General features: G+C 48.6%; 1 protein-coding gene across 1 annotated transcript; it reads left to right on the top strand.

Moving 5' to 3' along the window:
• Positions 1-469: 469 nt before the first annotated feature.
• Positions 470-13487, top strand: LOC311371067 (protein furry homolog; the record flags this gene model as incomplete). Its single annotated transcript, XM_084489298.1, has 14 exons — positions 470-613; positions 847-939; positions 1236-1334; positions 2889-2990; positions 6163-6266; positions 6502-6610; positions 7168-7254; positions 7848-8019; positions 8859-8991; positions 9414-9521; positions 11354-11480; positions 11982-12095; positions 12672-12836; positions 13401-13487. Coding segments are annotated over 14 exons (1644 nt in total), but the record flags the coding sequence as incomplete, so codon positions are not given.
• Between the last annotated feature and the right edge of the window lie 222 nt (positions 13488-13709).

Here is a 13709-nt window from a genome sequence, read left to right as displayed (position 1 = left end):
CTCTACTATACTCTTCTCTACTCTACTCTACCTCTACTATACTCTACTCTACCTCTACTATACTCTTCTCTACTCTACTCTACTCTACTCTACATCAACTCTACTCTACTCTACTCTACATTAACTCTACTCTACTCTACATTAACTCTACTCTACTCTACATTAACTCTACTCTACTCTACTCTACTATACTCTACCTCTACTACCTCTTCTCTACTCTACTCTACTCTACCTCTACCTCTACTCTACTCTACATCTACTATACTCTTCTCTACTCTACTCTACCTCTACTCTACATTACTCTACTCTACTCTACATCAACTCTACTTTACTCTACTCTACATTAACTCTACTCTACTCTACATTAACTCTACTCTACTCTACTATACTCTACCTCTACTCTACTCTACTCTACTCTACTCTACTCTACCTTACCGTGCCCAGGTTCCCGGCGGTGAGGAAGAGGTTCATGTCGGAGCTGAAGGAGCTGCGTCAGAAGGAGCAGAGTCCGTACGTCCTGCAGTCCACCATCAGCCTCATCATGGGCGTCAAGTTCTTCCGCATCAAGATGTACCCGGTGGAGGACTTTGAGGCCTCCTTCCAGTTCATGCAGGTGAGCCCCAGCAGCAGCCCAGGTGAAGCGACCGCTCAAAGGAGCCGGAATCAAATTTCCTCTCTGGATCGAGATATTTATTTAAAAAGACATAAGGCACAGTTGTAATCAGAAATAACGGGAGACGGGAAACGGGAGCTATACTGCGATATAAGCACATATCGTTCAGTCAGAAGCAGTCCGGAGCCTGTTTAGTGTGTGTGACGACTGGTGTTTCTCGTCTCTTCCTGCAGGAGTGCGCCCAGTACTTCCTCGAAGTGAAGGATAAAGACATCAAGCACTCGCTGGCGGGCCTGTTTGTGGAGATCCTGGTGCCCGTGGCAGCTGTGAGTGTCTGCTCTGTTAGTCATCGCTCACACACTGTTTCAACACGAAACGGCAGGCCGGGGTGCCACCCAGTTAAAACATGTCTACGGGATATTACTGAACGAAGACATGGATTATTATATCAAAATCGGTTCAGTGTGCTTCTCTCACTTTGAGGAGGAAACAAACCCAGTGCATGAATCATCCTCTCTGTAGTATTATTCCCATAAAATCGAGTCGTCAGTGGAAGGGATTTACACCCCTGGTTTTCACTCTAAATAATCGGGTGTGTGTCTTCTTCCTCCTACGCCGACAGACTGTCAAGAATGAGGTGAACGTGCCGTGTCTGCGCAACTTTGTGGAGAGCCTGTACGACACCACCCTGGACCTGTCATCGAGGAAGAAGCACTCCCTGGTAAATCACCCTCCGTACCGCCCAGCGACGTCGTTCTCCAGCGCTCCATCGCTCATCACTTCCTCCTCCTCTCCGTTACCGCTGCTGTAAACGTCAGGGTTCAACCCTGCGGCGGGAATCGCAGTCGACCGCCGTCATAGGCTGTCAAATATTTGCCTTGTGATTGGCCACCGTTTTGTTTGGCGCGGCTTTGACTCGTGTTTGGCGAGCGCTCTGTTGATATTTGGCGTTTGGTGTTTTTGTCTGGCACACTTGGATAACATTTAGCGAGCGTTTGCCTAACTTTTGCAAGATGGCAACAGTTTGTTCTTGGAAGGAAATGGAGTTGACAAATGAGACATTTCTTTCTCTCTTAGAAATAGGAGGCTGACTTAACTCTCGACGTTGCTTTGTAGTTGTTCATTCGCTTGAAGACCTTCACTGCAAACCTGCTGTTTGCAGTCCAACCTTTCGGGGACTAGACCTCTTGTATCTAGGGACCTGCTGTGACATTTCTCCAACTTAGATCTTTATTGTCTTAAAGATGCTGATCTTATGAAGTCAAGTGTACAGGAAGCTTAGATTATTGTTAATTTGGCCGCTCTTTGTCGCCATAACTTGACTCTTATCACTCTGGTGATGACTCCACCTTTAAAGGTTGAGTTGCTTCTCAAAATGTCCTTTTCTGTCCTCTGACCCCTCCAGTATGTTCCCTTTGAGACACCACCTTGACCTTAGCTGTTCCAGCTGAGCTCCGAGGTCACCGTGGTGTCCGTGGCCTCAGACACAGCCTCTAGCCTGGGGCGTTATTCTCTACATGCTCTGCAGGCAGCCGGCCGTGTCAGAGGACCCAGCGGAGCCACACACCCCTTAGACAGCCGACCTCAGACCTCCTCTCACTTTAAACATGTATATTTAAATACTGTGGGAAAGCATTCGCACAATCACACACAGAGAGAGAGAGACAGACACACACACGCACGCACACGCACGCATGCACACACGCACACACGCACCACACACACACACACACACACAAGATACACAAGAAAGCGCACCTAGGTATACCGACACACGCGGTGACTGTCGGAACAGGGCTGGGGAGGAATCCGGGTGCTGCCTCAGGTCTGGTGGCTGCGCTACGGAGACAATAGCTCCGCGGCCGTGATGACGACCTCAGAGATGAAAAGAGCAGCGAGACAGATAAGGGGGAAAGAGGGCGTACCGCGCGATGAACGCAGATAGACAAGGTGCAAGACATTCCGTACGCCCAGCCAGCCCAAACTAACCCAAAAATACACGAGCGACCTGCTCCTCTGTCCACAAACGGGTTGTCAGCGCACCCCAGGCATGATCTGAATGTAGTCCGTCAGCCTGGTGGGTGGTGGGAACGCAACGGTGAGTGACCCGTGAGAAAAACAACAAACAGGCCCTATGGTAAACTCATTATCCACCTGTTACCGTTCGGTTCTGTCTCCCTCTGTGTCCCCCTCTCTGTATTTTGTATTCATTCATCCATCTGGGATGTTGTCTGACCTGCGCCCGTCTCTCTCTCCCCCCCCCTCTCCCCCCCAGGCTCTGTATCCTCTGGTCACCTGTCTGCTGTGTGTCAGTCAGAAGCCGCTGTTCCTCAGCCGCTGGTACATCTTCCTCAACAACTGTCTCTCCAACCTCAAGGTAGGCCGTGGCGGTCCGTCTGTCTGAATGGACGGATGTCCATCTGTCTCACTCACCCGCCGACTCACTCACTAGCACTTCTCTCTCTCTATCTATCTATCTATCTATCTATCTATCTATCTATCTATCTATCTATCTATCTATCTATCTATCTATCTATCTATCTATCTATCTATCTATCTATCTATCTATCTATCTCTCTCTCTCTCTCTCTCTCTCTCTCTCTCTCTCTCTCTCTCTCTCTCTCTCTCTCTCTCTCTCTAACCTCTCTCTCTCTCTAACCTCTCTCTCTCTCTCTCTCTCTCTAACCTCTCTCTCTAACCTCTCTCTCTCTAACCTCTCTCTCTCTCTCTCTCTCTCTACCCCCCCCCACCTCTCTCTCTCTCCCTCTCTCTCTCTCTCTAACCTCTCTCTCTCTCTCTTGGTAACAGTATCCAAGCCACACTCCAGCTAGGCTGCCTTACTGGGCTCCTCCATAATAACGCGGTCACAGGGTGGTGATGTTGGAACCGGTTTATTGAGTGGTTTGAGTAGAATGACACCGGGCACGAGGTGTCACATGCTGCCATGTAGGAGATCCATGTAGGAGTGTGTGGGTGTGCAGCCCCACCCAGCCCTAGAGTCCTGACTCGGCCCGACTCGGCCAGTCAGGTGAGGCTGCTTATACCAGCCATCGTCCACACACACACACTCCACACACTCTCTCTCTCTTTCGCTCTCTCTCTTTCTCGTTCTCTCTCAATACATTGCAATACAATACAACTTTATTAATCCCACTAGGGGCAATTTGATTGCCCCTCTCTGTCTCTCTGTCTCTCTCATGCTCACTCTATCTCTCTCCCTCTCTCTCATTCTCTCACTCTCTCTCTCTCCCTCTCTCTCATTCTCTCACTATCGCTCTCTCTCTCTCTCTCTCTCTTACTCTCTCTCTCGTCCTCTGGTTACTGGAAGGGATGTGATGTTTACTTTAATATATGTCATTTTTTCGGGGACCTTTTTTTATCCATTGAGCGCAACACCGTGTTTAAGACCGTAGTCATTACTCAGACCTGCCACCTGAACTGTACAGGTCCCACACACACACTTTCCTTCTGATGGCGTGGGTCTCCTCTCCTGTCGCCTTCAAAGACGTGTGTGTTAGCAAGGGCCAGGTGGTTGATCTTAGTCTAAGCTGACATGGCAGAATGTGTAGCTGACATTCAGGAATGTATCTTGACGTAGTGGCGCTTAACGTAGTGGCTCCAGCCTTTTGTGTCCTCATTAAAAAGTTTGTACATCTACAAATGTACCTCTGCCAATAATGTGAATGTCCCCATGAATGTAACTGCTTCGCTCTATTGCACACTAATTGTTAGTAGTCGTTTGCTCTCGGCTCTGAATCATTAGGTAGTCAGTATTATGTATACATAGGACGTCTATGATTAAGAAATAATAATAATGGTTTGCTTAAATGGATCGTTAAATATCTATAGCTTATGTCAGAAATCTCCCGTGACCCCATGTGCATATCAGGGGACCTACCCCAAGTGGGTCCCCGACCCCCAGGTTGGGAACCACTGGCTGTAGTGTCATGATTTAACCTTATTCTACTTCGTTTAAGAATGCTTGATTCTGATTGGCCGGGAGGAGGGCATTAACCCGGCAGGTTGCCCGCTGACTTGTCGGTTGTACTTGCTGCTGACTGAGCTCAGCGTCATCAAATAATAGATCAATACGCCGCTTGTATTTTTTTCTATCACAGAAATTTCAAACATGAGGTCCATTGTAAAAATAAACCTTGTTTAAAAAAAGTTTCTAAAATGTGTCGGAAATCTATCGGAGGGTCAGTCGATGCATAGTTTTGCAAGCGAGATACAATATAGCAACTATGTTATTAAACTAGTGATCAGATGCAGCCTTGTGTGGTTGCTATAGAAACTAATGAGCTACAGCTGAGCTAACGTTATTCACCGTAGTTCTAAAGGGGACTACTTTTTGAGGGAGATGAACTCAAACAGAGTATACATTTAATAAGCATGCAATACGAATAAGAAAAAGCAGAATTATTAAAGAATTTTGAATTGTTTTATTATGTTGGCAAGCAAGAAGTAGAATAACGGGATAATCACCTCAAGGCAGGGCAATAAACAGTTTGGTATGCCCGGCTCGTGGAAGGTTACCAGTAATCCGTCCACAAGCCAGGCATATCAAACTGTTTATTGCCCTGCCTCTCGGTGATTATCCCTTACTTAATGCATGTACGCACATGAATCGCAGCATTGAAAAGAGAAGACTTCCTCATTGAAGGTTATGTGTTTTAAGGAAAGTGAGCTTTCATGCGCTTACACACACACACACACACACACACACACACACACACTCACACACACACACACACACACACACGCATACACACGCATACAACCATATATTCACACACAAACACAGACACACACACACACACACACACACACTTGCACACATACAACCATATACACACACACACACATACATACACACTCACAGTCACGAGGAAGAGCTTATGTTTTGACTAAAATGTTTGACTAAAGTGGACAGTCAAGTCAAACTGGAAGGGAGTTCCCTGTCATAACAACACCTAGAGGGGAGGTATTTACCTCTGCTGACAAAAACACCCACTCTTGCACACACACACACACACACACACACACACACACACACACACACACGTGCACTTGCACTCATTAAAACACTCACAGATCCACACACACACACACACACACACACACACACACACACACACACACACACACACACACACACTCGGGAGAAAAAACATTTGAATTGTCTTGTTACTTCCCGATAGGTAGAGGATGTCTTGAAACTCCCCCCTGAAATGCTCCCTCGGGGGGGAAGGCATCAACACGTTCTTCATGTCCATGCGATGAACACCAACCACACACTTCTGAACCCGCTCCAGAACAGCTCCAGATGAGAAACATCTCCTTGGAATGAGCCACTGTGATAGACTAACAGTACCATGTGTAGGGGACTCAAATTCAACAATGAGCGTGGGAACTGCACTCTGTAGTTATATTAGTTAGTTATATTGCAGCGTTGTTTTATCATACATCGTCCCATAATGCACTCACTCACTCACTCACTCGGTCGGATTCGTCTATGACCAATAAGCTCAACCCCTCCTTGTCTACAGAACAGAGATCCTAAGATGGCGCGCGTGGCTCTGGAGTCTCTGTACCGCCTGCTCTGGGTCTACATGATCAGGATCAAGTGTGAGAGCAACACGGGAACACAGAGGTAAGGGAGCATCATAGATTTATATTGAATACATAAATATATATATATACATATATATATGTATATATATATATATATATATATATATGATGTGCTATGCTGTTCTCCAGACTGATTAAAGTCTATCTTCGGTGCTCTCCTTGTGTGGTGGTCAATAATATATCGTTGTAATTCAACTCCATCTCCTCTCCCTCCCTCCACGTCACCTCCGCTGTCTCCCGGTCGGGCCCGCCAGCCGGCTGACCTCCATCACCTCCACCCTGTTCCCCAAGGGCAGCCGCAGCGTGGTGCCCCGGGACATGCCTCTCAACATTTTTGTCAAGATCATCCAGTTCATCGCCCAGGTGTGTTACACGGTCGCACAGTGTGTGTGAGGGCGCGTGTGTGTGTGTGTGTGTGTGTGTGAGTGTGAGCGTGAGCGTGTGTGTATGTGTGTGCGTGCGTCTGTGTGTGCGTGTGTGTGTGTGTATGTGTGAGTGTGAGCGTGTGTGTCTGTGTCTGGGTCTGTCTATGTCTCTGTGTGTGTGTGTGTGTGTGTGTGTGTGTGTGTGTGTGTGTGTGTGTGAGTGTGAGCGTGTGTGCCTCTGTCTGTTTCTATGTCTATGTATATGTCTATTTCTGTGTGTGTGTGTGTGTGTGTGTGTGTGTGTGTGTGTGTGTGTGTGTGTGTGTGTGTGTGTGTGTGTGTGTGTGTGTGTGTGTGTGTGTGTGTGTGTGTGTGTGTGTGTGTGCGTGCGTGTGTGTCTGTGTGTGTCTCGGTGTTCACATGCAGACTATTTGTATGCACACACACACAAATAGTCTGCATGTAAACTCCCAGGCCGACACACACAGACACACCCATGCACAGCACCCGAAGCATTGTTGTTTAATTATACCCGGTGCTTGTCTTGTTTATCAGGAGAAGCTGGACTTTGCAATGAAGGAGATCATCTTTGATCTGCTGAGTGTTGGGAAGCCCGCCAAAGCCTTCAGCCTCAACCCAGAGGTAAAGACAATAAGCAGAGAGGCGAGACTGGGAGCACGGCCACAAGCCTGGGGTTGTTCATCCTGCAGAGATGATGATTCACGGCTGAAAACTGCTACTTGTCTAGAGCCAAATTGATCCTATAAATACAAAAGAAAAATGGCAAAAATGGCAAAAAAAAAACGGTTTATTTTCCATGGCATCATGGAAATAAACTGCATGATGTAATGCAGAACTATTACATTTGGTATAATACAATGCAGTTTTATATGCATTGTATTTTCTCTTCATTTTCCCCTCACCCAATCTGAAAAACCTTCTCTCATTTCCTGTCTGGGGTTCATAAAGTACACCTTATTTTATCTTTGAGGGATTTAATAAGCTTCAGATGTTAATAGCATGTGAAGATAGCCTTAACATCTTACTGTGTTATTAACAAAGTTTATTAACAAAAATGTTAACACTTAAGTTAAGACTATCATACCGTGTCGTTAACATGTTGAGATGTTAATAACATGTCGAGACAGTCCTAACGTGTTAAGATATGAATCACATGTTAAGATAGTATTAACATCTTAATGTTTAAGGTGCGTTGACCCCCCCCTGTGTTGCAGCGTATGAACATCGGGCTGCGGGCCTTCCTGGTGATCGCGGACGCCCTGCAGCAGAAGGACGGGGAGCCCCCCATGCCCAACACGGGCGCCACGCTGCCCTCAGGGAACTCCCTGAAGAAGAAGAAGACCTACCTGAGCAAGACGCTCACCGAGGAGGAGGCCAAGCTCATAGGTCTGTGGACGCACACACACACACACACACACACATAGAGGAGACGCACACACACACACACACACACACACACACATACAGGAGATACAGGAGACGCACACAGATGCACATACACACTAAGACAAAGAAGACACACACACACACACACATACAGAAGACGCACGCACACACACACACACATAGAGAAGACGCACACACACACACAAACACATATACAGATACACACTAAGACAAAGAAGACACGCACACACACACACACACACACACACACACACGCATACACAGAAGACACACACACACACACACACACATATACACGTTCACACTAAGACAAAGAAGACACACACACACACACACACACACACACACACACACACACACCGAATAAACACACTCACACTTGAATACACGCACGTGAACATGCTGCAGTGCACCCTTGACTCTGGGGAGAGAGGATGTGAATTTATTAGAGAGTACATTAATTAGGAGAGGCCTCACTGATCGTCACGCCACAAACACAGCCTCTCAATCCCGGTCAGGTCAGCAGTTTTCCCCCACACACACAGGCCTTTTTTTGCTGTTTTTGTATTTTTACTGTGTTTTACTGCCTGAGCAGAGCTGCTGGCCAGTGTATTTCTGCACATTCAAGAACTCTAGCCTTTTGTGTTTTGTTTTCCTTTGAGGATCTCAAAATACCGTGTCTTCATTCAACCAACCCTGCCCAAAATCTCTTGCAGCAGTTTCAGCGGCTGCATTTTGAGTTTTTACTCTGTTAAACTGAGTCTGTGTGTGTGTGTGGTTGTGTGTGTGTGTGTGTGCGCTCGTGTGTGTCTCCGCAGGCATGTCGCTGTACTACTCCCAGGTGCGGAAGGCCCTGGACAGCATTCTGAGACACCTGGACAAGGAGGTGGGCCGCTGCATGATGCTCACCAACGTTCAGATGCTCAACAAGGAGCCCGAGGACATGATCACGTACGTAGAGAGCCCCACGGAGAACTCATCCGATCGGATGTAATGGCAAGAACTCCAGCCAAGATCCCAAATGAACACTAAAGAAAGTCAGGGTTACAGATTTAAAAAAAAAAACACTTGGCTTGTCGTTTTTTTCCACTCTGGCAGGTTAATAAAGCTGAAGTAAAAGTGTATTGTGCAGCCAGGCTCCAGGTCTGATGTGATCACAAAGCATTAACACATTTCCCATGTAACATAAACGCCATTAGTAAGTCAGTGCTCATGAGTATTACAATGCCCAATTTAAACCGGTAAGACGAGCTGCGTTTAAACCTCTGGTTATTCATCATAACCGTCCTAATCTTTCTGTGTGTTCTTTTTTTTTTTTTAATCCTGTCCCGGCGTTGCCTCGGCGTCCGTCTTCATCTTCCTCCCCGAGACAGTGGCGAGAGGAAGCCCAAGATCGATCTGTTCCGGACCTGCGTGGCGGCCGTCCCTCGCATCCTGCCAGACGGCATGTCCAAACCCGAGCTCATCGACCTGCTCTCCCGGTGAGACGCTCCTCTCATCCCCCCACCACCCTGCACCCTCCACCCTCCACCCTCCACCCTCCACCCTTCACCCTCCACCCTGCACCCTCCACCCTGCATCCTCCACCCTCCACCCTCCACCCTTCACCCTCCACCCTCCACCCTCCACCCTTCACCCTCCACCCTCCACCCTGCACCCTGCACCCTGCACCCTGCACCCTCCAGCCTCCACCCTCCACCCTCCACCCTCCACCCTGCACCCTCCATCCTGCACCCTCCACCCTCCACCCTCCACCCTCCACCCTCCACCCTGTACCCTCCAGCCTCCACCCTCCACCCTCCACCCTGCACCCTCCACCCTTCACCCTCCACCCTCCACCCTCCACCCTGTACCCTCCACCCTCCAGCCTCCACCCTCCACCCTCCACCCTGCACCCTGCTCCCTCCACCCTCCACCCTGCACCCTCCACCCTTCACCCTCCACCCTGCTCCCTCCACCCTCCACCCTGCTCCCTCCACCCTCCACCCTCCACCCTGCACCCTGCACCCTCCACCCTCCACCCTGCACCCTTCACCCTTCACCCTTCACCCTGTACCCTGCAACCTCCACCCTCCACCCTGCTCCCTCCACCCTCCACCCTCCACCCTCCACCCACCACAATGCTGAGACGGCCTTTCCCGCTAAGCCCCGGCGAGCTCTGGGCTCAGGTCCAGGGACGGCGTGTGAAATCGATGGTTCTGGGCTGCGACGGTTAACCTTAGGAAGCGTTGGAGCTCTGGGTGTATTATCAGGTCGACGGTACGGTTAACGTGCTTCCTTCCGTGATTCCTCTCAGCAGCTCAGCATTAACGTCTAAGAGCCGAAAGACATCAGCATCTTACAGACAGTGGCAGAAAAGTTAAACTGGAGTCAGTGCATTAACAGCACGGTGAGCAAATAAAGAAACGTGCAAGAAAAGAGCAGTTTTTCAGTCAGAGTATTGATTCCCAGGTCTAAGGCCCTGCCCCATTTCTCCCCCCTTAAAACTTCCACTTGGTTTGGAGTGCCCTCAACAGTAAATCTTCCACTTCGTTTTAAGCCTGCATCGGACCTCACTACGTTTTGAGGGTTGATTATAAGGGCAAAATAGCACTCCCCCTTAGCGCCCTACAGTAATGGGACACCCTACCCCTACACGAGAAAGAGCAAAATCTAGGGTTAGGGCAAAAATTTAGGCTTAGGAGAGGTATTGGGACGGGGCCTTAGTCAGTCCAGCCAGGTCTCAGGTGGACTGGGGCAGGTCTGGGTCAGGGTCTGATCGATGCGTGCTGAGTAGTGGTGGATTTCATGATTCGTTTTAATGAATCAGTTTGCGTCGGTCAGTTCGGCAAGAAGAGTCGTTCATTCGTTTGTTTGTTCGCATTTAGGTAGCAGTGAATCATGGTTCTCAGCCGAGTCGGTCAGACTCAGCTCCTCCCTCGTTCTCATTCTCAAACGAATCACGATCGTAAAGTGGTGCAAACGGTCATCAATCAACACAACATTAACTAAGTTCCTTTTAGCTGAGGAGTGCTTCATGGTCGGAATCGGGATGTTGTTGTTGGTTGTCGGCTGACTCTCGTGACTTCTCAGTCCTCGAGTCTTCACCGCTAAACACAGTCAGTGAACGAACGGCGACTCGCGACTCGCGACTGGGTGGAGCTGGGAGTCGAGTCTCGGACGAACGAACGAGACGAACGAGACGAACGAGACGAACTGAAACGGGGAATCAGGTCGGTTCGTTCGTGTCAAAGAGTCGTTCGTTCGTTCGAACTGATTCGTTGGCGAAACGAGCCACCGCTAGTGCTGAGCCCCCGGTGTCTCTGTCTCTCAGGCTCACGGTCCACATGGATGACGAGCTGCGCCTCATCTCCCAGAACTCCCTGCAGAGCCTGCTGCTGGACTTCTCCGACTGGAGGGAGGACGTACTCTTCGGCTACACCCACTTCCTGCTGCGCGAGGTGAGCACCCAGGAGGGGAAGCACAACAGACGTATATGTGTGTCGTCCATGGGGTCAACTTGTCTTTTGGACTGAGAGTTCTCTCTCTCTCAGTCCAAAACACGATTGTTTTATATTTCCTCTTATTCGATATATAACCCCCATCATTGTTGTCCCCCTATGAAAAATCGGCACCATTTTTACTTTCCGCTGTCAATTTGTATCTTCTTTTCACCGACTAATGGTTGAAAAAAAAAACACCAATGTTTTGCCTTAACCATCAAGTTGTCACCAGTAACAGTCCAACGACCAGTATCTCCTCAGACGCCATCCTCTCCTCCACCTTGCTATCTAACCACCTCCTACAAGTTGAGTTTCTGTCCCACCCTCGCCTGGTTGGCTGCGTTGTGTTGACGGGCAGACCTGCTGTCCTATCCCCTCTCCCGGGCTGGCTGCGTTGTGTTGACGGGCAGAACCCTCCAGCTGACCCCCCCGCTCTTGCTCTGCTTGACTGACCCCCAGGTGCAGGACACTCACCAGGGCCTGCAGGACGCCTCGGTCAAGCTGCTGCTCCAGCTGCTCACCCAGTGGCGGCTGGCCCTGCAGCTCCAGGGGAAGAGCCGGCGCGGGGCCGACGTACGTAGACTGGACCGCCTCCAGGGGCCCGCCTGCACCGGGCCCCCAGGGCTGCAGCACTAGGACCTTGTTTTTACAGGGGAAATGTTCACGTACTGCATGAGCCTGAACATGCAATGTAGAATGTTGATAATGGGATCATTAAAGGTTTATTGCATTGAACTTGGTTTAATATAATACAGTTTTATATCTAAGAATTCTAGAATATCTAATATTTAATGTTCCCTTTTTTTTTTTCCTCTCAGCAAATATTAATGACATTCCCTAGTTCCCTGTCTGGGATTGATAAAGTAAATCTTATCTTCTATTAAAAAGGAATGTCTAATAATTAGATCATATCAAATACTCAATGTTCCCTTTATTTTCCTCCCAGCAAATATTAATGACGTTCCCCAGTTCCCTGTCTGGGATTAATAAAGTAAATCTTATCCGATATTAAAAAGGAGTGAATAAGATTAAAACGTTACCTTCATGCATGCTATCCCTCTTCTCACTCTTGTCTCTCTCTCTGGGTCTCAACATCCTCAGCTTCTGACTAACCTCTCCCCCCCCCCTCCCACCTCTCCTTCCCTCCAGGCCAGCCCCAGGCTGCCTGACCGCAGCCCCCATGGCTCTGTGCTCCACGCCGTGGAGGGCCTGGCCCTGCTGCTGCTCTGCTCCTGTCAGATCAGCACCAGGAAGCTGGCCGTGGGCGTGCTGCGAGAGATACGCTGCCTCTTCACCGCGCTGGGCCGCGCTGAGGTACCGCAAAAGACAGGGGGCGCTAAGGAGTTAACTGTGGCGTGATCGACATTTTAGTCAGGTCACACAGCCAGCATGGATTGTAGTCAAAACCCACCTTTACAAGATCGCTTTAATCCCATAATCTCCTTCCCTTCCCTCCCTTTAACCATTCCTAGTTGTATCTACCTATTTCGGTTTTTAGCTACCTATTCTATTTGATCCTATTTTATCTTTTTATCTTTTTACTTGTATACGTCCTTATTAAATTATTTTATTTTGTGTTCACTCAGTAAAGCGTCTTTGAGTATCTAGAAAAGCGCTATACAAGTTGAATGTATTATTATTATCATTATTAGTCTGGGATTTCCAGACCATGTTGTAGATAAATGGTTGATCGATCGTTGATTAGTTTTGTTTATTGCTTTTTGTGTTTTTGTTGTCTTACACACTGTTTCTCCTTCGTACTATGGCTGTGGGGTGGGTGGTTTAAAGTGGGAACTTTACACTATTTCGATCTTCATCACCATCTACAACGCTTGAACGAATTTCTTTGAAAAATACAATGTGGTATTTTTCTCCCAGGACGATGACAAACCCATGATAGACATCATGGACCAGCTGAGCCCGGCGGTCATGGACAGCTTCGTCCACGTGGCCGTGTCCGACTCGGTGAGCGCCTTCATCCTCTCACCCTGTCTCACCGGTTCCTCCGATCAATAACGCGTGATGCATTCCTGTCAGGTCAAAAGTAAACCTTTCACTCCCCTCTCCTCTCCTACCCTCTACACCTCCTTCTATTCTCTTCTCTACTCCTCTGTTCCTCTCTTATGTCCTCCCTCCTCTCTCCCTGTCTCCTGTCCCCTTCCCTCCTCCTCTATCCTCTCCACCCCT

This window comes from Micromesistius poutassou (assembly GCF_964030765.1).
Source record: "Micromesistius poutassou genome assembly, contig: SCAFFOLD_5897, whole genome shotgun sequence".
Lineage (NCBI taxonomy): Eukaryota > Metazoa > Chordata > Actinopteri > Gadiformes > Gadidae > Micromesistius > Micromesistius poutassou.
Note: the sequence above shows the minus strand (reverse complement) of the source record. Positions and strands in the feature narration are given on the sequence as shown.